Raw genomic sequence first — 26,257 nt, forward strand, 5'->3', positions numbered from 1 at the left:
ACTGGTTATGGAAATGCAATCTACAGCAGGACACACAATTTAATGGAGGGCAGGGCTACAAAGATTGGGAGAGAACCCATGAAGTAAAAACACCAAATAGGGTATTCATTTTCCCAAGTAGACTATTCCCTGGTCATCCAAAAAAGCTTTTGATAGCCGCTGGAGAGAATGTGGAAATACTGGAACTCTCATATACTGCTGGTGGGGATGTAAAGTGGTGTAGCTGCTGTGAAAAACTTGGGCAGTCCCTCAGAAAGTTAAAATATAGAGTTACCATATGACCCAACAATTCCACTCCTCGGTATATATCCAAAAGAACTAAAAATAGGTATTCAAACAAAAACCTGTACATTAATGTTCACAGCAGCACTATTCACAATAGCCAACAGGTGGAAAGAATCCAAATGTTCATCGATCGATGAAAGGACAAATAAAATGTGGTATATCCATTCAATGGAGTATTATTCAGCCATAAATGAATGAAGTACTGATACATACTACATGGATAAACCTCAAACAGTATGCTTAGTGAAGGAAATTAGACACAAAAGGTCACACATTGTATGATTCCATTTCTAGGAATAGATAAATTCATAGAGACAGAAAGCACATGAGTGGTTGCTGGGGGATGGGAGGAGGGAGGCAGGAGACTGCTTAATGGATATGGAGTTTCCTTTTGGGGTAATGAAACGTTTTGGAACTAGATACAGGTGATGGTTGCAAAACACTGTGAATGTACTAAATATCACTATATTGTTGACTTTAAAATGGTTAATTTTGGGCTTCCCTGGTGGCGCAGTGGTTGAGAGTCCACCTGCCGATGCAGGGGACACGAGTTCGTGCCCCCGTCCGGGAAGATCCCACATGCCGCGGAGCGGCTGGGCCCGTGAGCCATGGCCTCTGAGCCTGTGCGTCCAGAGGCTGTGCTCCGCAACGGGAGAGGCCACAACAGTAAGAGGCCCGCGTACCGCAAAAAAAAAAAAAAAGTTAATTTTAATTTTAGATATGCTTAATATATAATTCATGTAGTCATTTGACAGTTTATATAGACATTTAAAATTATAAAATAATTAACTCGGAAATGTTTTTCTACTCTTCATATTTCAGAAACCATTTTAAACTCTTCATGCGCATTTTTTACATCAGTGTCTTCATTAGCAGTGGAAAGTCATCTGCGTTCCATCAAAGTGCTTTTTAAAAATTCATTATGGTACCATCATGGGAAATTTATAACATGCCTCAAATTTCTATTTCTGTATTAGGAGAGGTGTTTTTACACTTGTTTTTGGATTACAATCTCCAGAAACACCTCCCTAATGGACTGGTTTTTGAGTGAAATGTAAAATGTTTGTTTACAACATCCAACAGTTGTAATTGTGAAGCCATACAGAGAGGAATAATTATTAGGTGTGTTAAATTTACCTCTTACCAATCCAGCTGATTTCAAGTCCATGGTAGCCTTCCCTGAACAGTGTTGTAGTATTCAATTCAAACAGAAGCAAACTGTAAAGGACTCAGTAATACAGACACTTGGTAAGACTTTTAATATAAGGAAACTCTTTCCTGCGGAATATTTTATGGTTACAAAAAGACACCTGCCTTAGATTTACACAGTTCAATAGGAAAGAATGTAAAGTACTGTAGAGAGTTGGGAAAGAGATGGATTTCGTAAACCATGTTCTCCCTATAGGTTTTTTTCCCTAATTATTAATCCTCAAATAATGAGATCTAACCAAAGTTAGTTTTTTGCCAAGCTGAGCATATGTGGATAGTCTTTGGCTTCCCTCTGTCCACTTTCGTGGTTTTTAAGTCCTCTTTCTCAGATGAGCAGCTGGTCAGAAATAGATGAAGGCAACTCTCAACCCAATTCTCATTTTTCATCTACCAAGATTCCCAGTTTCAACAGACAGGGGTCATTAAACACTGCAATCACCTTTCCTACTTCAGAAATGGACTGGATGTAGAAAATGAGAAGGAGGAGAGAGTCTGGTATAACTCTAAGATCTTGTCTTCAATAACTGGGTAAATGGGTAATTTTTTCCTTGAGCATAGCATATATGTTCAACTCAACTGGATAAAGAGAGACTCCCCTCCAGCATAGCGGCTAAGGATTAATATCTGAGTGTCTGTATGGGCTAAGTATCATGATATAAATACAACCACATACTATAGGCTAACTTTACAACTGCCAGAAAGTATTGTTTTAAATATTTAATAAAAGAGGAAGTTGAGAAAAGCTAAAAAGATAGAGCTCGAATTAAACATGTGAAACATTTTCCACAACGGTATATTGCAGAATTTAAATTTTTTAACATGACCATATGGTTTTAATGGACCCAGTTCCTATTCTTTCAAAAATAAGCTTTAAAATCTGCCGTACTTCAGGGGACTTCCCTGGTGGTACAGCAGTTAAGACACCGTGCTTCCAGTACAGGGGGCACAGGTTCGATCCTGGTTGGGGAACTAAGATCCCGCCTGCTGCACACCGCGGCCAAATAAATAAATAATAAAATCTGCTGTACTTCAGAACTTAAAGAAAAGTCCTTACTTACCCAATGATTCAGAAAAGGAAGTACCAGTATTACTGGCAGTTCTGTCTCCAAAGCACAATCCTACAAATGTGTAGCCATTTTCCCCTCTATGGTTATGCTATTCAAACTGAGCAAGCATGTTCTACTCCCACTTTTCCCGTCCTCCCTCCCCAAGCATAACAGTCTTCCTTGAGTTCTATTCAAGTTTTACATTAGAATAAACACAAAAACATAAATAATACAGTAAAATAGAAAGCAGAAGTTTCCTGCTTTCACAAGTGGCTTCAGACTGGAACATATTCACTCTCTTGTCACTAAGGAAAAGTCTATGAGAAATTTGAGAAGTTCAGCCTTATGACAGGGATATAGATAATCTTGGTTATTACAAGTTAACCTGATTCCAATCATTCTGCACAATTCTTTAGTGGGAACTTGGATAAAGCCCTTTAAAAAACATCATCTCAATAACTGTTTAAGGCACAGAAAATCCAGATGTTGGTTCACTGGCCCCTAATTTTCTCATAATATAAAAATTACTGACCTAAAAACATACTAGCAGAATGTATACATCAAAGAACACCACAGCATACATACAAATTATACAGATCATTCACCAAATGAGGCCATGTGCCACAATGAAAGAAGTGCAAATATTACCACCCACTCACTGTGTGACTCTACAGGTTAACTGCTATGAACTTCAGTTTCCCCATCTGCAAAATAAGGCTAACCCTACCTACCTGAAGGGATGTTCTTGCCAATCAAATGAGATCATGAACATAAAAGATTTAGCAGAGGTCTTGGTACACAGTAGGTGCTCAAATAGCTATAATGGTCAATTTATTTTGATCTTGTAGATTTCAGGACAATTAAGATTTGATGAATAGTTATTCCCTCTGAACTAGGATAAACTATCATAAATTATGTAAACTATCTTAAATTATGTCTTTCATAACACAAAAGAAGAGACACAAAAATCTGAGTCTGACAGATGGGTTTTGCATAATACATTCAGATCCAAGCCTCCTGCCCCGCCCTGAGTTAAGAGCATTAGCCTCAGGCACTTGGCCAAGAACTGTGGGGGAAAAAAAGGAAAGATACCTAAGAGCTGGAAACTTTGCTACGGCTTAGAATTTGATTTTATGAAATAGCTTTAGCATGGCTATGTAAATACATTTTAAAAAACAGCCTTGTTCTAATATGACGGACTAAAATATCAGCTATGAACTCACTTCCTATCTAAGTGAGAACATACACTTCGGCACTACCATCTTATAGGACATATAAATACTAACAAAGGCCTGACTGGCATTCCAGGTGGGTATTTTATCAGATGTGGTTTATCAGGAGTCTGACCAAGGAACACTAATTAAAGATGTACCAATGGCACATGTGAGCACTCATGGGATATTATAAAAGATTAATTAAAATTTTTTCTTCCTTTTGGGCAGTTTCAGAGCAGAATCAATTTTGTGTCATACGAATATTTTTATTAAATCCTACACAATATCAAACATTCAATAACATCCATGGTTACAATTATGTGTGGACAGCCTCTGCCAACTAATCAATGCAAGCACAAATGCAAGCTGCAGTCAGTTTTGTTCACCACTTTGTCCCTAGTGTAACATAACTGTTGATATATAGTAAATATTCAAATCTCAGGTGAGTACCAAATATTTATAAACCATTAAAATCTAGGTCTTAAATCTGCAAAATAAAATGTTATCACTGGTTAAGAGATACCTGAATAAAATATACTGGACAAAAATTATATAGCCAACAATTAATACCCTTCAAGTGCTACACCAAGTACTTTCACGTACATGATCTCAGACCTTCACGGTAACTTTGTAAGGTAGTACACATTATTTTACAGAGAAAAAGGAGCAAGAGGTTAGTCTTAAACTGCTTTCTGCAATACTGTAGTGACATTTCACAAGCCACATGTGGTTCTGAGAACTTCAAATGTGGCTACTCTGACTGAATTTTCAAGTTTAAGTTAATTAAAATTAAATAGTAATTCAAGTTTAAGTTAATTAAAATTAAATAGTAACTGATAATCGAGTCAATTATGGAAAACTTATGTTTGGAACAACCTACATATGCAAACCTGCTTTTCCAACTGTAAATTTTATGAAAGTTAAATACAGGTCAAATATATCCAATGAAAATAGGGTCTGAATTGAGATGTGCTCTAAGTGTAAAATACATAGCAAATTTTGAAAATTCAGTACCCCCCCCAAAAAGGAATGTAAAATATCTCATCTGAAAAGTTTATACTGATTGCATGTTGAAATTATAACATTTGGGGTACACTGAGTTAAATGAGACATTAATTTCACCTGTTTTTTACTTTTAATATGGCCACTGGAAAACGTAGAATTACAGATGTGGCTCGTATTTTTCTACTGGATGGAACTGGTCTCAAAAACCTCCAAACCCCTGATCTGTCTACTATACCGCATCATTAACCACAGGTTAAACCAGAAGAGAAGTCACCTTCTCAGGGCAAAGTCCAACAGATAAAAAAGCACACCAGGATACTGATAACTTCTCCTCTTAAGGCCAATCATTGTTTTTCTTCAAAATATTTAGTGTCAGAAGACCCAGGTTCAAACCCCACTGTGACAGGTTCCCTTGGGCACTAGTTTGAGTCTCACTTTCTCCTACTGTTTAAGCAGGATGTCTGGGGGAATTAGGTGAAGACCTGGAAGCACGCAGCCACATTCACAGGACACAACAGACTCTCACAAGAAAGGAAGTCTGCTGCTCCTTCCATTCACTAGTCACTGTTCATCATCACTTATACTGAGTGAATACTCAGAATACTGAACACTGAGTACTGAGTATATCATCACTGAATACTGAGACAGTATTCAACCAACACTTTCTATTAATGAATGTTTTAATTTTAGGTAACAAAATGTTCTAAACATAAATATGGGTGGCCAGATAAATCTTCACTCTTACAAAGCACATCAGAATGGCCTGTAATTGTGCAGTCCAATGTCACAGTCAATAGCTTCATGTAGCTATTTACATTTACATTAATTGAAAAGAAATAAAAGTAAAAATTTAGTCCCTCAGTCACAATAACCACATTTCAAGTGCTCAATATGCCTATGTAGCTAGTATAAATTTTCATCATGGAAGAAAGTTCTATTGGATAGTAACTCTCAAAAAGCAAAAGCCACGCAGTAACAATGACAGAAAAACATCCTGTTAAATATAATTCAAATATCGTTAAGGTTCCTGAAATCATGTATTTCACTGCACACCAAAATGAAAATGAGTGATTCTACACACACAGTTTCATGCCTTAAATTATTTCCTGAACAGAGTGAAAGCACATTCACTAGAATTAGCCACACTCCTTTAAGTTGAGTAAACTGACCATTAGGAAAATTCTGAAAACCTTGATACATCTTAAACTCGGAAGCTATTCCTAAAGTAGACTGCAACATAATTCCAAGCAGTATGCCTCTTCCAGGCAGTACAGTTAAGCATATAACATATCCCACTTAATACTCAGCATTGCTTTCTCTTTGCAAATTAAAATAATCATACCAAGAACCCCTACCATTGCATACACAACACATTTATGGATCAAAGGGAAAAGAATAGGGTTGGGAGATTTTTAATTGCAGACCCAAAGAACCTGAAAATACAGCAGAATATGTCAAATGGCATAAAGACACTTAATGAGCCAAGAAATGAGAGTTGCAGGCAACACTATAGGTAGCCTAGGATTTTTTTCAGAACCTGCAATCCTAGCAAAATCTTGCTCAAACAGGCACTCATCTGTTCACTGCTATCAGCCTAAACATCCTAAAAAAGAAAAAAAAACTCCTTTATAACTTAAAATATTAAGCTTCATTTGATGTAGTTCTGAGTCCTTGATGACAGACCCTTCAGTTGGCCAAAGAAGTTCCCTGGTATAAAAATAAATTCATTTACAGTTCACCCTTTGAAGATTTCACAGGTTAACTCTACATGCAAGTTCCTCAATTCTTGTTCCCAATTTTTATCCTAAGTGTTTCAGAAAGTTTTCTGCTACTTAGCAAACGGGCAGGGGCTGAGAGGTCAAAGACCTAAGATGCCAATTAAAATTATCCTTATTAATTTTTATACAGCAAGGGATAAAAATGAAGTCAGGAATTATATTATCCTGGAAGAGGCTGGTGATTGGGGCTCTGCACAATAATTAATCATTATCAGCCTGAGTACACAGTCACCAAAGCAAGCTTAAACTTAGTCATGGCATATATACTACTCCAAAAAAATGAATGACTGAATTCTTCAAGTTTATTTGCAAAGCTACTTTATACGCAACTCTTCAAAGTATTTGAGAAGGAAATGGCTTCACTCAAGTGTCTGCAAAAACTCTGAACCACTTAGAAATCAGACCCATATTAAATCTGTCTTCAATCAGTGACATGGTTAGAGTCCAGTCTTTGGGATTATTCAACAATCTTGTCTCCTCATTAACAGAAATGCAAAACTATTGCTCAAACCACCACCAGTCAAGAAACAAGATTTACTAGTGGGTTATACCTGTTTTGTAAAGTAAACAGCAACTATAACTGCTTTTCTTGTGTATGATTTTACACACTTTTGTCTTCAGGAAGATTATATTCCAGAAGCACTTTAGTGTCAGGACAAGGTTGTGTTTTCCCCTCACACTCAAAAACATTATTTTCCTAACACTCCACATTCAACAGAAGTAACCACAGCAATACAAATTTGGATGGAGCATAAACAAAAACTTCTGTGTCCATTCTGTCACAATGTTTTTTTAACCTTTTGTAAAATAGTGTTCTATTACATCAGATGAGTTATCTGAAAACCAAAAATGACTGAATAAAGTACATTACTTAACTCATTTTTTGAGTAAAGATTTATAACTCATTACATTTCAAGACAAAGAAGTCTTGCTGATGCAAGCAAAGGTGATACCTGTAAAAAAAAAATGAAATCATGTTGATAGCCAGAATATTAAACCTTTTAATTAACATTTATTTATTGTTATAACAATGGCAGAAAGTAAACAGCCTTCAATGGTAAAGTGTCCAAGAGGCCACTAGTATTAGTGTCATGTCAAACCACTGGCATCTCTTATCATTACGAATTAGTCCTTCAAATGACTGAGCTGAGACAGACCTCTTTAAGGAGGTAATTAGAAAGAAAACATACTTTATGAATCAATTATTTCAGTCAAAGTAAAACCAGGATTGGTGAACCAGGAAAATCAGAAGCTTAGAAGAGACTTAATTCAGTCAAGCCCTCCAATGATCACCTGCCTGGGCCCGCTATGGGCAAGCTTCCAGATAAGACAGTCTGTTGCCTACAGGATAAAGCACCATGGGGAAGTACTCTAGAACCTACTAAAGGAAACCAATTACAGACCAAATAACCTTGCATATCTCAGCGCAGGTGTGCTCTATCCCCAGGGGTCGTTCAATTCCATGCAATCCTGAGGGAAGTACTCACGCCAAGCCAACTAGCTGCTAGACTCCAGCAGACCCAAAGATAACCTCTGAACAACTCTTTTCTCCCTTCTAGAACCGAAGAGGGGATAAAAGCCCCACCATTCCCAGAGACATTAAGAAAGTGAAAAAAGGCGAGTCCCCTTAGGAACCTTGACCCCACGCACTCTGAAATTGACACCGCCCTGAGAAATACGTTCCCCCATTCTATCCTCTTTCTTTTCCTTCAGTGAGCTTCCCTGTTCCTACTGCCTCGGGGAAGGCAAGTGAGGAGCCACTGCAGTTCTCCGCATGCCCGGGGAAGGTGCCTTTCCCGTTGAGAGCCGCAGAGAGAGGAAGAAAAAAGGTTGCCTCTCCCCAGCCCACCCGCGCCACAACTCCCGGGTGCAGACACGATGGGGGAAAGGGAAGAGAGCAATGGGAGGTGACAGCCTGCGCTGGCCTAGGAGAAGAGAATTCTTGCTCCGGAAGAAACGCGGGAGAAACCCCCCCCGCAACGTACCCAAATGAATGAACTGAATAAAACCAGGAGTGGAAGGGTTATTATGCGCAGTTCTTGCCACCCAGGAAGCGAAGACAGAGAGGCCTTCAAACCCAGGTATGGCCTCACTGCCCTATGCACCCCGACTCGCTTCCTTTCCACCCAAGCCCCACATCATTTAACCCTGCAAGCTTTCCAAGATAGTGCCCCATCCTCCATCTACCCCAGGAACCGATACCACCACCACCATTTCCCACCCCCCCGATTCTCCTCTTTTTGCTTGGGCTCAGACTCCAGCTTCCTCCTTCCTACCTCCCTCTCTCCACAGCCCTCACTAGCTCGGGCCCACCGCACCTGAAGATGCTCCTGAAAACGAATTGGCAGAATCTGGGCCATGGCGCTGTCGGGGGTGTATGGTCTCCTCCTGTCACTGGGGCTGCGGGGCAGTAGCTGCCCGGGCTCTCCAAGGGAGAGGAGGAGAAGGGGGAGGGGGGAGGCTGGGCTCAGCAGGAGAGTCTCCGGGGACGCAGGAAACTGGCAGGCAGACGAAAGAGCTCAGGTCGGGGGCGGAGGCTCCAGGGTCCGCGAGAGCCGCAATGGCGGAACCGGGCGCAGCGCAGACTCCGGAAACGGCTGAGCCCTGCGGAAGGATCCTGGCGACAGAACTCCGCCCAGGTCACCTCACCCCCTCCGCCTTATGTACTCCTCCACGGAGCGCCGCGGTGCATCGGAGCGCAGGAATTCGGAGCGCGGGGCGCAGGGCGCTGAGAGCCTCGCTTACTGCTGCGACACGGAGATAAATAGAGGAATCGGAGGGACTACTTTTTGTCTCATCACTTTCCCGAGCCGCCTGCTTTTCCCTCCCCCCCCCTTTTTTTCGCATTTTGCCACATCATGCGACTAGGGGCGACCAACGTCATTTCCGTGGGCGCTTTAGGTCACCCACGTACTTCCGGGTGCACGTGACGCTGGTCAGGAAAGGTCTGCTGATTGCTGCCGGAATGCAGAGCGAGTTCTAGGGAAGTGCGGCGTCTCCTGGGAATGAGGTGGCTGTTGGGCCGCCTTGAGGAATGGCGGTGCTGCTCCCTTTCCCAGTGGGCCCTGCCTGTTTAAACGTAGTCCCTTACGAAGAGGACGTGGCGTGGCCAGATGGGCCCAGCCTCCCGCCCTCTCCGTGACTCAGGGAAACGGCCCCCCTGCAGAGCGCTCTTGGCAGCCGGCTGCAGCGCTCCTCCCCCGCCTAGTCTCATGTGGTGGGTGGTTTGTTACATCCCAGGGAGGTGGGCACTGGAACACTGAAATGGGGTTTAAAAATCATATCTGCCCTTACGCACGCCCTTCTGACGGTCGGAGAAGCTGACGCTTAGGTTCTAACAGAACTAGTTGTCTCTTGGGACGTTAAACAATTGACTCAAAGGGCAGTGAAGGCCATTTATGAGGTATCTCAAACTGGCCTTGTGATAGCCTTTCTTAACGTTTCTGCGGACATTTTGGCGGACGTATATATGGGTCTAGCTGAGTAATAAATTTGGTGAAGAATTTGAGTGTCATAAATACGCTAAAGAATTGGACTAAAATTGTAGCAGGAGGATTTTTTTTCCAGCCACATCAAATAATTAATGAGCCTCAAAGATTTAGATAATTAGGTTAAAGATGGCTTGTAAAACCTTAATGTTTTTCCTCGGTGTGGCTAAGGTACACTCTTGGAGAAAGGGATTAACTATTAGCGGTGTATTTCAGTGGGACCGCCTCAACAGTGTAAACTAGCAGTGTTTGGGAATGCTAGCGCTTCAAAGCTGGGGGCATCGTGTCTTCTAACAGCATTAAGGTATCTACGGTATTCATTATCGATTAATAACCTTCCCAGTACTTTAGTGCTAAAGTATAAGCTGTAATAATATTTCGTAATAGCACAAATACAATAAAGCATAAAAGAATTTCGTTCCGTGCTTTTCATCTTAAAGAGATGTGATTGCTATTCCAGAAAGATCCTGAGGAAGAATTCAAGTACACATTATTTTTAGTAACCTTTTCAGTTAAACAGAAGACTCTGTTAGGTATACAATAATTTTGTGTGTTAAGCAGTTTTGCTGAGAATTTGCTTAATCATTTAAATTGCTTTTAATGTTTTTCCCAAAGTATACCTCACATACTGAGGGTGAGAGAAGAATCTTTGGTAGTTAAGAGAGCAGACAGAGACTGTTCTGCAAAGAAAAGCCTTGCCACCATGTCATCAGAGTGAATATTTATGCTTGGCAAAATTTCATTATGTTTTGTTAAGCCAAATACTTGAAGATGTTCTGTATTCTGCAGCATTCGAAATGACCTTTCTAATACCACTTTAATAGTATAGGTACTTTGAATCTTTTTTGGAAGTATACAAATTCCAAATTAAAAATCTAAAGGAGTTACTGCTTTATTACAGTTAAAGCAGTAGCTTAATCAAGTTACATTTCCAATCTCAGAATCTGGGTTACAAGAGCTATATTATGAACTGGCCACCAAAATTTTCTTTAATAACTGTCTTGCATTTCCAGACAGACCTGTAATTTTAAAGACGTTTAGAATCCCCAAAGCAATTGATTTTAGCTTGGATATCTGGTGTGGAATATCTAACCAAAAGTGCACTGAGATTCTGTTAAAGTTACTGCTGTGTCATCACACAGAAATCTAATGAATGCGTTGTTTTCAGAATCATTTAGAGAGAAGAAAAATAGTTTACAGAATACCAGCTCATTTTGAACACTGTCCTTCAAATCAATAAATCCAAAAATTTTCAAGAGAAGAAAATGTACTAGATGATAAACGTTAAAAAAAAAAAAAAAAACCAACCCAAAACCCAAACCGATGCCTTTTAAAGATTAATGATTTTGGCTGAGGTAATGAGAGCTTTTTATGGTAGCACACTGTTCTTGTTAATGGTGTAGAGGAAAGACAAAAGGTTGTCAATAGTTGGTTTAGAAGCCCCGAAGGCTGAGTCAGTGTTAACGGTTACCTGAACAGTAACTGAATGGCTTTGTTTTCAGGCACTACCTTAAGTTAGAGAAGATAGGAAAAAAAAAAAAAAAAAAAAGTTTTCTGATTTATTAGGTTATCCAACTATGACATAGTCTTTTAATAAGACTATAAATGTATTATCATCATGGCTTTTGGTTTCAGAAAATGTTTTAGTAAAGTAGCCATGTTAATAAAATAAATCGTCAAATTCTTTGAATTTAAACGTATTTTTAGCAGAATATTCAATAGTAGGTCCTTGCTCTGAGTCACATCAAGTGCCATTAGCAAAAACTGCATTGCTCATCTGCTATTTTGAGGAGTGCCAGTTTCTCAAAACCTATACAAGAAAACTTTATTGTGTCCCTAATTTTATACTTTATGCCAGGACCTGTTTTACGTATATATACATATATATATATATATATATATATATATATATCCTCCAATGGGAATGACACATCAGAAAAACTTTTCATTGTAGGATTCCTCTGTAGTTTTCATCTTCAAGCAACCCTGGATTTAAGGCCCCTGCCTTTTAACTTGACCTTTTAAAAACAGCGTGAACTAGCTGCATTGCAAAAGCCACAAAGTAAAGGCGTTTCTCAAACATTAAGAGATTAATTTTAAAGCAGAAGTTTAAACCCAACCCACTGTACCAAATATTTAAAGTTCAGATTTTAATGAAACCAAGAGGGATATACTTTAGCATTACCTAAATAAGATGAGTGGTTTTGCCATTTAAACGGCAGCTTTGAGAAACATCTCAACCTCCTAGGGCCACTGATATGAATCCCAGCAGGATTAGATAAAGACCCTATCAATGGCCAATAAGTGGCTCAGGTATCAGTCAACATAAATAACCACTTTATTTTGGTCCTGTACAAGGCACTGATTACAGGCAAAGCTCACCCAAAAAGAACATTTACAAAGCAAGAAGAAAATTTTCACGGTCTTATTTTAGTATGAAATGGACATTAACTTAAACTCAATTATCACTAACTGCTCAGGCTTGTGCTAAACCTAATTTATATAGACAAGTTTTATAATGTGTCATGGACAGCAATAAGATCTGTAGTGAATCTATTCTGTGTCAGGATCAAGCATGTTCCAAGTGAACAGTCAAGACTAGCCCTGTGGAAATACAATCTGGAATCTAGTATATTATATAGGCCCCTCCCATGTTTTCTAAAGGTTAAATCAGATCCCAGCAGGGGAATGAAATAGCTCATAACATTACCTTAAAAAGTCATCTCAGAAAAGTTGGTTCAAATATAGTGATACACAGAGCTTTGGGGAAAGAAAAACCAGAAGAGTTATAACACTACTGATCAAGAGATGCTAGTCACAACATCCCTTTCAAATGGAAAAACAAAAGGTAAAAGAAGCTTGAGAGATCTACAGAATGAAAGGGCCAAGAGGGCCAGGATGTGGGAATGATTGTTATGGGCTTTCCCCCGCCTCCTTTCTAAATATGTAGAACTGTCTCTTTTTACATCCTGGAGTTATTACTGTCTCCAAAGCAGGGTAGAACCCACAAACATGTTCTGTCAGCAATCTTAAAATTCTGTCACACTCCAGGGATAGATAGTTCTACAAGTAGCAGTGCACCTATGCAGCCTTGTTGTGATAAACAACTCCTCAGAAGAGAATATTAAGGACTGAGATTTGGTAAACAAAGTTTTGGTTAACTCAATAGTAGCAAAGTCAAGGAAATATAATTTACTTGGTCAACAAACAGTTCAGTACATAACAATGAAAAGTTAAATACTTAACGTTAAAATCTTTTGAAAGGCGTTAAAAAATATTTTTATATGGGGAAATAAATTCTGAATTTTAAAGGCCCCAGGTTAATCACTGTGAAGTTTTGGTATATTACTCTTGCTAATGTACCCTGATCTGAATATGTACCAAATGTAGGACACACGAGAAATTACTGTTTTTTAAATGCCTCATACTTCAGTGTGTCATGGCTGATAAAACTGCATTATGTAAAACCCAAAGCCTGTTTACTTCCTTTTCCTTGTTGCTCATATTACAAATAACTGAGTTTAATGTTGTACACTATACAACCATATAAATACTGTTCATTCCATGACACTCCTGTAATGAAAAATATACAGACCTTATTTTTTTCCTACATATTTAACTGATTTAAATTTTATTTTTTTCTAAGCCAGCCCTTTTAGCACCAAAAGGCATGAAAAGGTCTCTAGGTTACGCCACTTAATATATAAAGTTGGTCACTCAAATATAAAGCTTTCCACAGGGTGAGAACTAACCTGATAAAGACAGTCCTTTACTGTCTCCATATTTTGGGTCTATCAAGCTAAGCCATCAGATCAGATGTAGAGATAAGATTATACTCTTCATTACTGCAGAGGCCTTAAAAGTACCATTTCTTGAATGGGAACTAGATGGAGTAGCAAACTAGCACACAATGACAGTCTATAAGTGCTGCGCACTGTAAAAAGAAAACCCCAGTCCAAGCTGACTTTCAAATTTTTCTATCTGCAAGAATGAGTGGCACTCAAATTATACTTCATATGACCTATTTAGTGTTAACCCTAGTTAAAGAATTGGAAACCTCAAAACCCTTCAAAAAAGCCCTTGTCAAGGTGACACTGATCATCTTTCCACTGTTTATCTCTTATTCCTCTCTCCAACCACACAAATTCTGTCTCCTTTTTCATTCTAGTCCAAGTCCTACCCTTACTTAAAAACTCACCTTAAAATCTATTTACCCTACTTCTTGAGCTATTATAGCATTTATCAACTATACTACCTATTTAATTTGAAGCCCAGGCCAGCTTATGTTGTTAATAATCACACCTGGAGTTAGCACAACCATCATTTATAAATACCAACCATATACAAAAAGCACCAAGTTGTGCTAGGCTGTATTTTGGGTTATCCCATCTTATTTCTTATGATTTAGCTGAGAACCGAGTAATATTAGGTTGAGAAACACATGTTAGATTTTATCTGGACAAATAATATGATTCTTTTCTTTGAAAAATCTTGAGTTGGGTCTTCATCGCTGTGTGCGGGCTTTCTCTAGTTGCGGCGAGCAGGGGCTACTCTTTGTTGTGGTGCACGGGCTCCTCATTGCGGTGGTTTCTCTTTGTTGCGGAGCATAGGCTCTAGGCACACAGGCTGCAGTAGTTGTGGCACATGGGCTCTAGAGTGCAGGCTCAGCAATTGTGGCACACGGGCTTAGTTGCTCCGCAGCATATGGGATCTTCCTGGACCAGGGCTCGAACCCATGTCCCCTGCATTGGCAGGCAGATTCTTAACCACTGCACCACCAGGGAAGTCCCCACAAGAATTTTGTATTATTCATATTTTCAGGTTAAAGGAACAGCGAACAAGTAATACAGGTTACTTTGAAAATCTCTGGGAGAATACAGATTACAAATTAAATTTTTTTATTCCTGACATGTTCAATCCTGTCAGCTCTGCTATAAAGAAAAGAAAAAGTTGGGAATTCCCTGGCGGTCCAGTGGTTAGGACTCGGTGCTTTCGCTCCTGTGCCCCGGCTTCGATCCCTGGTCAGGAAACTAAGATTCCCACAAGCTTCGTGGTGTGGCATGCATGCATGCATAAATAAATAAATAAATAAATAAAAATAAAAGAAAAAGTAAAAACCAAAAAAATTCAGTATTTCAGCATGCATAAATAAATAAATAAAAATAAAAGAAAAAGTAAAAACCAAAAAAATTCAGTATTTCATGAAATTAAGATCTTTTCTTTCAATTGAAATAATTTGAATTAGAATGGGTTCGTGAAAAGTAGCTTTTCTGGAATAAAGTGCAAGTGATAAAAAATAAAATCAAAACAAGAATATTTCCTGACATGTGAAAATTACATGAAATTCAAATTTCAGATTTCATTGTCCATAAAGTTTTATTGGAACACAGCCATATCCATTTGTTTATGTACTGTCTATGGCTACTTTTATACTACAACAGCACAGTAGCTGCAACAGAGACTGTATGCCTCAAAAGTCTAAAATATTTACTATCTGGCCTTATCAAATTCAAATCAGTTAATTTCATTTCTTGTAGACAATTTAAGGAAAAAGAGCTGAATATCTAAATATGTAAATTAACATAATAATGAGGCACTGTTTTGTCTATAATTACAAAAACATTTTTGAGGGACCACAAGACAGGTAAGACAGTACAGTACAGTAAGACAGGTACTTTACAACATTGCTGTTAGGAATGTAAAGTGGTTCATCTGTTCTGCAGAGTAGGCAACAGGAGTCTCAAAAATCACTTTCACTGATGTAAAGAATTCGACCATAAGAACATATCACAGTTTCATTTCCCTATTGATAGCTATGTATATAATTTTCAATTTTTTACTACTAGAAACAATGAAGTATATAACATTTTTATAAATGCCGTATGTAACATAAATCATCAAACTGATTCTAAATCTACAGGAGTCAAATTTTACTAGAAACAGAATATTTCATATACTCTCAGAGAGTTCCTAGGATATAAATTTAAAGTTCGGCTTGCTGGGTCACAGGTTGTGCACATCTTCACTTTTACTAGATATTGCCAAAATGTTCTCTAAAATAAGAGCAATTTATCCTATGACAACACTTTTTAGGCATATATTAATTGTTGCCAATCTGATGGAAAAGAATGGCATCTCACTTATTTTCAACTGCATTACCTGAATTACTAGTAAGATTCAGTATTTTATTTATTGACCATTCATGTTTTCTTTTATAAAATGACTATGTCTTTCGACCATTTTCCTGTGATAACATTCATCTTCATTTGTTTCTTTTTGTTTCATTTAGTAATTTAAAGGTGAATCATTCTTTTAAGAACAGACTTTTCCATAATCACTACCTTTTCCTCCAAGACTCCTGCCACCTTCTTAACTGGATCCAGTATTCCTCCCATACTACTTTTCTCACAGTAGAAATCAATTCTTCTTATCAACACTATTGTCACAGGGCTTCCCTGGTGGCGCAGTGGTTGAGAATCCGCCTGCCAATGCAGGGGACACAGGTTCGATCCCTGGTCCGGGAAGATCCCACATGCCATGGAGCAACTAAGCCCGTGCACCACAACTACTGAGCCTCTGCCCTACAGCCCGTGAGCCACAACTACTGAGCCCACGTGCCCATGCACCACAACTACTGAGCCTGTGCTCTAGAGCCCATGAGCCACATCTACTGAGCCCACATGCTGCTAACTACTGAAGCCCGCGTGCCAAGAGCCCCTGCTCCGCAATGAGAAGCCACCGCAATGAGAAGCCCATGCACTGCAACGAAGAGTAGCCCCCACTCGCTGCAACTACAGAAAGCCCGCGCGCTGCAGCGAAGACCCAACACAGCCAAAAATAAATAAATAAAATAAATAAACTTATTTAAAAAAAACAAAAAAACACCATTGTCACAATTACCTTAAAGATGTAATGATGTCATTCCCCTCCAACAAATTCATATAGTACAAAGTTAAGTCCAAATTCCATAGTTTGGCTTTCAAAGCCTTCCATAATCTGTCCTCAACCAATATTTTCAACCTATTATTCTATTTGTACTCAATGCACCAAATAAACTAGACTGTTTGCCACCCCTCTCAAATACCCCCTGGGCTTTCTAATTCTCTGTCTTGATTTATGCTGTTCCTAGCAACCAAGTGTTTATTGGAAATTCTTCATCGAAGAAAGCTCTTCCTTACAATATGTCAACAAACAAATACAGTTAACCCTTCAACAACTCGGTGGTTAGGGATGCCCACCCTCCCAGTATTCGAAAATCCTCGTATAACTTTACAGTCAGCCCTCCATATCAATGGTTTTGCATCCTCAGATTCAGTCAACCACAGATCATGGAGTACAATACTATACTACGTAGTCATTGAAAAAAAAAAAAAAAACATGTATAACTGGACCCATGCAGTTCAAACCCATGTTGTTCAAGGATCACCTGTATAGGAAAAAAAAAGCACCATTTTGCAACCATAAGAATAAACTGATTCAGGCAAGAATCATCAGTTGATGATAAATCCAGAGGGTAATAATTTATAAGGAACAGGCTATTCCACATAATCTCAAAGTATCCCTCCCACAAATTACTTATTAATTATAAGAGTAACTAGACTTGGGACTTCCCTGGTGGCACAGTGGTTAAGAATCCACCCGCCAATGCAGGGGATACAGGTTCGAGGCCTGGTCCAGGAAGATCCCACATGCCGCGGAGCAACTAAGCCTGTGCGCCACAACTACTGAGCCCGCATGCCACAACTACTGAAGCCCACGCGCCTAGAGCCTGTCCTCCACAACAAGAGAAGCCGCCACAATGAGACGCCTGTGCACTGCAACGAAGAGTGGCTCCCCCACTCACCGCAACTAGAAAGGGCCTGAGCACAGCAACAAAGACCCAATGCAGCCAAAAATAAATAAAATAATAATTTAAAAAAAGAGTAACTAGACTGAAGAAATCAAAAACACCCTAACCAATTAATCAAAATTAATATCAGCAATAAGGAGCAAATACCATGTACCTCCAGATTTAATGCCTTGGGAAAGACACTGTATCACTTATGCAGTATTCCAGTCACAAATGCAAAACCATGAGAAAACATTAGAGAAATCCAAATTGAGGATATACTATAAAATAACTAACCTGTATTATTAAAAAATGTCAAAACTGTTATTCAAATATGTTAAATGTGAAAGGCAACAAATATATGTAGGCAAGGACATGGAGAAAAGGGAACCCTTGTACACTGTTGGTGGGAATGTAAGTTGGTACAGCCACTATGGAAAACAGTATGGAGGTTCCTCAATAAATGAAAAATAGAACTGCCATACACCTAGCAATTCCACTTCTGGGTATTTTTCTGAAGAAAACACTAATTTGAAAAGCTATGTGCAACCCTATGTTCATTGCAGCATTGTTTATAATAGCCAAGATATGGAAGTAACCTAAGTATCTATTGATGGATGAATGGATTAAAAAGATATGGTATATATATTTACAATGGAGTATTAGCCATAAAAAAAAAAAGAGAAACCTTTCCATTTGCAACAACATGAATGGACCTAGAAGGTATTATGCTAAGTGAAATAAGTCAGAGAATGACAAATACTCTATGACTTTACTGATATGTGGAATCTGAAAAATAAAACAAATGAACAAACATAAAACAGAAAGAGTCATAGATACAGAGAACAAACAGGTGGCTGCCAGAGGAGAAGGAGGAGTAGGGGGATGAGGGAAATAGGTGAGGGACATCAAGAGGTACTCTTCAGGTCTGTACCTTCAGAGGTACAAAATAAATGAGTCATGGGGATGAAATGTACAGCATGGGGAATATAGTCAATAATATTGTAATATCTGCATATGGTGACAGATGGTAACTAGACTTATTGTGATGATCATTTGGTAATGTATAGAAATATCAAATCACTATGTTGTGCACCTGGAAATAACACAGTGTTGTAGGTCAATTTACTCCAGTTTACTTTTTAAATTATTTTTTAATTGAAGTATAGTTGATTTACAATGTTTCAGGTGTACAGCAAAGTAATTCAACTATATATACATACATATATATTCTTTTTCAGATTCTTTTCCATTATAGGTTATTATAAGATACTGAATATAGTTCCCTGTGCTATACAGCAGGTCCTTATTGTTTACCTACTTTATATATAGTAGTGTGTATCTGTTAATCCCAAATTCCCTACACTTCAATTTTTAAAAATGTTAAATGTGAAAGACAAAGACAGAAGACCTTTTCCAGATTCAAGGAGATTAAATACAATACACGCTTCTTGACTGGATCCTGAACTGGGGGAAAATGCTATAAAGGACATTATTGGGAAAACTGAGGAAATTATAGATATAGACTATAGATTTAGAATGTGTGCTTGATAAAAACTTACTGAAATAAAAGAGCTGTCATTTCAAGAATCCACATACACCCCCACCACATCTAAGGAAATGCACTGATACATACCTGGGAAGAGAAACTGATAGGACTAATGTGCTGAAACAGTGTCTTGAGCACTGAAGATTAGAAGAACAAATTAACAATGCTAGGAATGTTCCGAGAAACCATCACCACTCACCTTACTTCAAGAACAAACATGGATTTGGGTCCTCATGTGATTTTTCAATAAAGGCTTCAAGTTTCTAATATTGAACAGAAAATTGTTTAGATGCCAAAGGAAGTAACTGCGAAAGAGTGAGTTATCTATTAAAATTTTAGATTCTTAAATTTTACAGAAAATATCTAAAAACACACATTATACTGCCCTTTGAATTTGAACGACACTAATAGCTTTATTTAACAAACATTGACTACTGTGTGCAAAGCACTGTGCTAGGTGCCATGAAAGATACAAAGATGAAAACGACATAGTCCCTGCCCACAAGGAGCGTATAATCTAGTGAGGGAGACAGACATATACACAAATAACTAGAATACAAGGCAGTAAACAACAGAGTGGACAAGTGCTGAGTGTGGCCTGAGTGTGATACGAACTAGCCTCAAGGTTCCAATTTGAAACACTGGTGATGTAGTAGTGTTGGCTGCTTTGAAAATCCCATTTCAAGATCGGCATAATAGATGTTTAAATGGTCCTACCCAAGCAGCTGGAGGCAAGAGAGTAGGCCAGGTGGAAGGGCTGTTTGAAACACTGTCACACCTACATACATGGTGCTAATACAAGTATGTAGGGACAGCTAAAAAAAGAACATATATATATCATCTGTCCTTTGGTTAATGGCTATAGCTACTGTTTTAAACAATATACTTTTATATAAAAAGGAATTTGTATAATCCCAGAAAAATCAACTTAAGGATTAATATTAATTCAACAAAGAATCTTGCCATAGGCAATTTTCTTATTTACTAATTGATTAAGTCTTTTCTCTAAATATCTATAAAGCTCTGTAGCAATTAAACGGTTAGACATCTAAGTATTGCTCAGTAAAAACCTCTTTTATGTTCAGCCTTCAGAAGGAAATGGTCACATACCTGATAACCTGATATAATACTATTCTAATAGCAACAAGAAGGCCTTAAAGAGATTTAAGGAAAATAATTTTTAATGCTTCAATGCAAATGGAATACACGCTGATTAAATACAATTCAATGTTCTTTGAAAATATCTCACTGACAGCATTTGAAACCAATTAAGGCCAGCAAAATTGAAGTGAGGAAAATATCACATATATTGTCTTTCATTGGTTTCATATATCATTTCCTATGACTATGGCAACTCAATCTTTTCTCTGAAAATTCCATTTATTGGTACTGATGAGCTCTGATTTGCTTTTAACTCGTATGCTAAAAACAGCTGCTGACCACTTCCTCTTGGTAGTGCTGTCTGACATAAATGGCAAAGCAGAAGCACATTTCCTGGCTGCTTTTCCTACTTCCTGAATTGGAGGGTTCACTGCTTAGCCTGTTTCCTTCAGGGTGTCACTGTGATCCTGGGACCTCTGCTGCTTTCTCTCAAGGAAACGAGCACGTGCGTCTGATATGGATTTATCATCATTTCTTCTTTGCATTTTCTTTAGGACTTCTTTTGATATTCCATCTGAAAACATTATAAATTAATCCAATAAAATTTTAGTTTTGAGTTTCAGTATTAGAAATGTTAAGAGAAAGAGATGCTCTGATTTTTTAATGTTAAGGGGAAAAGAAGGAAATTAAATTTTGGCTTTTGAAAAGAAATGATATAGTCTATGGATAAAAATAAGAGCATAAAAGGACTTCCCAAGTGGTCCAGTGGCTAAGACTCTGCACACCCAGTGCAGGGGGCCAGGGTTCGATCCCTGGTCAGGGAACTAGATAGCACATGCTGCAACTAAAAAGATCTTGCATGCCACAACTAAGACCCGGTGCAGCCAAATGAATGAATGAATGAATAAATAAATAAATAAAATAAGAGCATAGAGGTCTGAGGAGTCAGAAAAATTGACCCTACATCAAGCATGTAGTGTGGTTATACACTACAACAAAACAGACTAGTTAACATTTCCAATGACCTTGGGCAAAATTCCCCACCATTCTATTTCTCAGTGATGTTAAATATGGATAATACAATTTGCTCCATCAATCAGCCTCAAAAAGCTTTACTGAAAAGCTCTTTTTATTTGTGAGCTGAGAATTAAGCTTTCTGTCCTAGTTCAGTACCACAACAGTTTATGCCTCACAACTAGGGACCTAACATTTCAAGGAAAAATCTCCTGAAAAAAAAAAAAAAAAAGAATGTTCTGCGGTAATAATTCACAAAATTTTATAAATAAAATAAAAATAGTAAAGCACTACTGGGAAGCAATATGGCATAATAGTTAAGAGTAGAGGCCACAGAGTCAAATTCCTTGGATTCAAAATCCAGATTCACCAAATATTATTAGCTTTGGGATTTTCAGCAAATTACTGTATACTGCTAAGTATTTCCTCATCTATAAAGTAGGGATATGCAGTTACTTCACAGAGTTATTGTGAATATTTAATGGGGTAATGCAAGTTGTTAGCATGTGGCAAAAAAGTTCAATAGATATTGTTATTAATAATGTTGCTGAACAGAGGGGTTAAGGAAAACATGATTAACTGGAAGGAAAGAGGAAGTCAAAATAAGTCTGAGACTCAGGACAACTCTTTGCTTCTCTGAGGAGACAGAGCCAGAATCTAAGCTCTGTAACAGTTTTCCTGTAATTATATGAGAATTTGGACACTTATGCTCTAGAACAAGCAATTTACTCACCCTTTAGATGCTTTACATTTTCCTTATTGGTCCACCTCCTTCTTGCATCTTCTCTCATTTCACGTCGGGCCACACTGCTCAAATCGTGTGCATTAAATTCATGCAACTTGGGTAACAAGTCTCTCACCCATTCATAACGGATCGGACACACAATTCTTGCGTAAACTTTGGTGGTAACTAATACCTCATGGAAAATGATCCATTCAAGTTTGGTTTCCTGTTCATGAAGCTACACAAAAGAATTCATTTAAGGATGATAATTCAATAACCTGCCTTATTGCACATTAGACCAACCAAATACCAACAGCCCAAACTCTTCTGAATTAATTTCTATATTCTTCAATCAAACAGGAGGCATGGGCCAACCAATACCTTTATGTAATATAGATATATGCTAAAATTATCCTCAAAAGAGAAAAGTAGAAGACGTCTGTATATTATTTATTCCTATACCTTTACAAAAGGAAGAAATACCTACTCCTTCCTTTACAAAAGGAAGAAATTTCTTCCTTTTATTAAAAACAAGGTACTTACTGCCGAGGAAGGATGAATGTGAACTGGGCTTCCACGCCCATCCATTGTGCAAAATGTTCTCCCAACAGACCTAAGAACCAAAAAACCAAAGGATAAAGACAAGAACAGTAAAAACAATGAAATAAGTTTAGAGCACTAAATAAGTTTCATCGTAGAGCACTAACGATGAAAAATTATATGTTCTACTACAAATATTGCTATAAGCAGAGGTTTATATTTATTCAACTGTCACTATAACTTCTCTACCAATTGCTCTTTTCTTCTTAATTAATTAATTAATTAATTTTTGGCTGTGTTGGGTTTTCATTGCTCTGCGCAGGTTTTCTTGAGTTGCGGCGAGTGGGGGCTACTCTTTGCTGTGCGCTCTTGCTTCTCATTGCAGTGGCTTCTCTTATTGTGCAGCACCGGCTCTAGGTGGTGAGCTTCAGTAGTTGTGGCACATGGGCTCAGTAGTTGTGGCTCATGGGCTCTACAGCACAGGCTCAGTAGTTGTGGCACACGGGCTTACTTGCTCCACGGCATGTGGGATCTTCCCGGACCAGGGCTCAAACCCGTGTCTCCTGCATTGGCAGGCGGATTCGTAACCACTGCGCCACCAGGGAAGTCCCCTCTACCAATTCATCTTAAAACTAATGCTACATGGAATTCCCTGGCGGTCCAGTGGTTAGTACTCTGTGCTCTCACTGCCAAAGGCCTGGGTTTGATCCCTGGTTGGGAAACTAAAACTCCACAAGCTGCATGGTGCAGCCAAAAAAAAAAAGAACTAACGATACAACTTAAAGAGTCATTTTAATTAAGTATAAACATTTCTGGTCAATAAATAGCAATATTAACAATAATATTGTATTTGTGCTTGAGAATTTCCAAAATGCTTTCACAATAAAACCTCAAATAAGCCTATGAGTTTTGAGAGCCAGGTACTTTATTAAAAGGTCAAAACTGAGATTCAAGTAAATTAGATAGCTTTCTCAAGGTCACAGAGCTAATGTATGATGAAGCAAGACCTAAACATAGGTCTTCTGACTTAAATACAGTATTCTTTACATTATATTATGCTACATCTCCTTTCAAGGGTATAGGTAATTTTCACTATTCTAAAATACGATAATTAGAGCAGAAGCAAGAACTACAGTCCTGCAGCCTGTGGAACAACAACCACATTTATGGAAAGATGGACAAGATGAAAAGGCAGAGGGCTATGTACCAGATGAAGGAACAAGATAAAAACCCCAGAAAAACAACTAAATGAAGTGGAGATAGGCAACCTTCCAGAAAAAGAATTCAGAATAATGATAGTGAAGATGATCCAGGACCTCAGAAAAAGCATGGAGGCCAAGATCAAGAAGATGCATGAAATGTTTAACAAACACCTAGAAGAATTAAAGAACAAACAGAGATGAACAATACAATAACTGAAATGAAAAATACACTAGAAGGAATCAATAGCAGAATAACTGAGGCAGAAGAACAGATAAGTGACATGCAAGCCAGAATGGTGGAACTCACTGCCATGGAACAGAATAAAGAAAAAAGAATGAAAAGAAATGGCTGTGGAACAGAATAAGGAAAAAAGAATGAAAAGAAATGAAGACAGCCTAAGAGACCTCTAGGACAACATTAAACGCACCACCATTCTCAGTATAGGGGTACCAGAAGAAGAGACAGAGAAAGGACCCAAGAAAATATATGAAGATATTATAGTCGAAAACTTCCCTACATGGCAAAGGAAATAGCCACCCAAGTCCAGGAAGCTCAGAGAGTCCCATACAGGACAAACCCAAGGAGAAACACACCAAGAAACATAGTAATCAAACTGGTAAAAATTAAAGACAAAGAAAAATTATTGAAAGCAGCAAGGGAAAAACGACAAATAACATACAAGGGAACTCCCATAAAGTTAACAGCTGATTTCTCAGTAGAAACTCTACAAGCCAAAAGGGAGTGGCACGACTGTGATGAAAGGGAAGAACCTACAAACAAGATTACCCTACCTGGCAAGGATCTCATTCAGATTTGACAGAGAAATCAAAAGCTTTACAGACAAGCAAAAGCTAAGAGAATTCAGCACCACCAAACCAGCTATACAACAAATGCTAAAGGAACTTCTCTAAGTGGGAAACACAAGAGAAGAAAAGGACCTACAAAAACAAACCCATAACAATTACGAAAGTGGTAATAGGAACATACATATCAATAATTACCTTAAGTGTGAATGGATTAAATGCTCCAACCAAAAGACACAGGTTCGCTGAATGGACATGAAAACAAGACCCATATATACGCTGTCTACAAGAGACCCACTTCAGACCTAGGGACACATACAGACTGAAAGTGAGGGCATGGAAAAAGATAAGAAGATATAACAATTACAAATATATATGCACCCAACATAGGAGCACCTCAATATATAAGGCAACTGCTAACAGCTATAAAAGAGGAAATCAACAGTAACACAGTAATAGTGGGGCACTTTGACACCTCACTTACACCAATGGACAGATCATCTGAACAGAAAATTAATAAGGAAACAGAAGCTTTAAATGACACAACAGACTGGATAGATTTAATTGATATTTATAGGACATTCCATCCAAAAACAGCAGATTACACTTTCTTCTCAAGTGTGCACGGAACATTCTCCAGGATAGATCTCATTTTGGGTCACAAATCAAGCCTCAGTAAATTTAAGAAAACTGAAATCATATCAAGCATCTCTTCTGACCACAACGCTATGAGATTAGAAATCAATTACAGGGAAAAAAACGTAAAAAACACAAACACATGGAGGCTAAATAACATGTTACAAAATAACCAAGAGATCACTGAAGAAATCAGAGAGAAAATCAAAAAATACCTAGAGACAAATGACAGTGAAAACACGATGATCCAAAACCTATGGGATGCGGCAAAAGCAGTTCTAAGAGGGAAGTTTATAGCAATACAAGCCTATCTTAAGAAACAGGAATTATCCCAAATAAACAATCTAACCGTACTAAAGGAACTAGAGAAAGAAGAACAAACAAAACCCAAAGTTAGCAGAAGGAAAGAAATCAATGAAGTAGAAACAAAGAAAACAACAGCAAAGATCAATAAAACTAAAAGCTGGTTCTTTGAGAAGATAAACAAAATTGATAAACCATTACCCAGACTCATCACGAAAAAGAGGGAGAGGGCTCAAATCAATAAAATTAGAAATGAAAAAGGGGAACAGACACCACAGAAATACAAAGCATCCTAAGAGACTACTACAAGCAACAATTATCCCAAATAAACAATCTAACCGTACTAAAGGAACTAGAGAAAGAAGAACAAACAAAACCCAAAGTTAGCAGAAGGAAAGAAATCAATGAAGTAGAAACAAAGAAAACGATAGCAAAGATCAATAAAACTAAAAGCTGATTCTTTGAGAAGATAAACAAAATTGACAAACCATTAGCCAGACTCATCAAGAAAAAAAGGGAGAAGACTCAAGT

At 38.1% G+C, this 26,257-nt stretch overlaps 2 protein-coding genes across 7 annotated transcripts in view; both read right to left on the reverse strand.

Moving 5' to 3' along the window:
• CLTC (clathrin heavy chain) overlaps positions 1-9,292 on the reverse strand; it is a 66,900-nt gene extending 57,608 nt beyond the window's left edge. The window contains exon 1 of one of the 5 annotated variants that reach the window (XM_028500043.2): positions 8,856-9,292. In XM_028500043.2, the coding sequence (XP_028355844.1) occupies positions 8,856-8,897 (42 nt within the window). In that variant the 5' untranslated portion in view covers positions 8,898-9,292. Of the gene's footprint in view, positions 1-7,413; positions 7,482-8,855 lie in introns of those variants that run through there. The other 4 variants (XM_028500045.2, XM_007122531.4, XM_007122532.4 and 1 more) reach the window with 4 other exon arrangements.
• A 10,497-nt stretch (positions 9,293-19,789) lies between these two features.
• Positions 19,790-26,257, reverse strand: part of DHX40 (DEAH-box helicase 40) — a 52,078-nt gene continuing 45,610 nt past the window's right edge. For both annotated transcript variants that reach the window (XM_024127704.1, XM_024127703.1), the window contains exons 16-18: positions 22,785-22,854; positions 22,251-22,479; positions 19,790-21,077 (exon numbers count right to left, since the gene is read on the reverse strand). In XM_024127704.1, the coding sequence (XP_023983472.1) occupies positions 20,938-21,077; positions 22,251-22,479; positions 22,785-22,854 (439 nt within the window). In that variant the 3' untranslated portion in view covers positions 19,790-20,937. The remainder of the gene's footprint in view (positions 21,078-22,250; positions 22,480-22,784; positions 22,855-26,257) is intronic.

This window comes from Physeter macrocephalus, chromosome 14 (genome assembly GCF_002837175.3).
Source record: "Physeter macrocephalus isolate SW-GA chromosome 14, ASM283717v5, whole genome shotgun sequence".
Taxonomy (NCBI): domain Eukaryota; kingdom Metazoa; phylum Chordata; class Mammalia; order Artiodactyla; family Physeteridae; genus Physeter; species Physeter macrocephalus.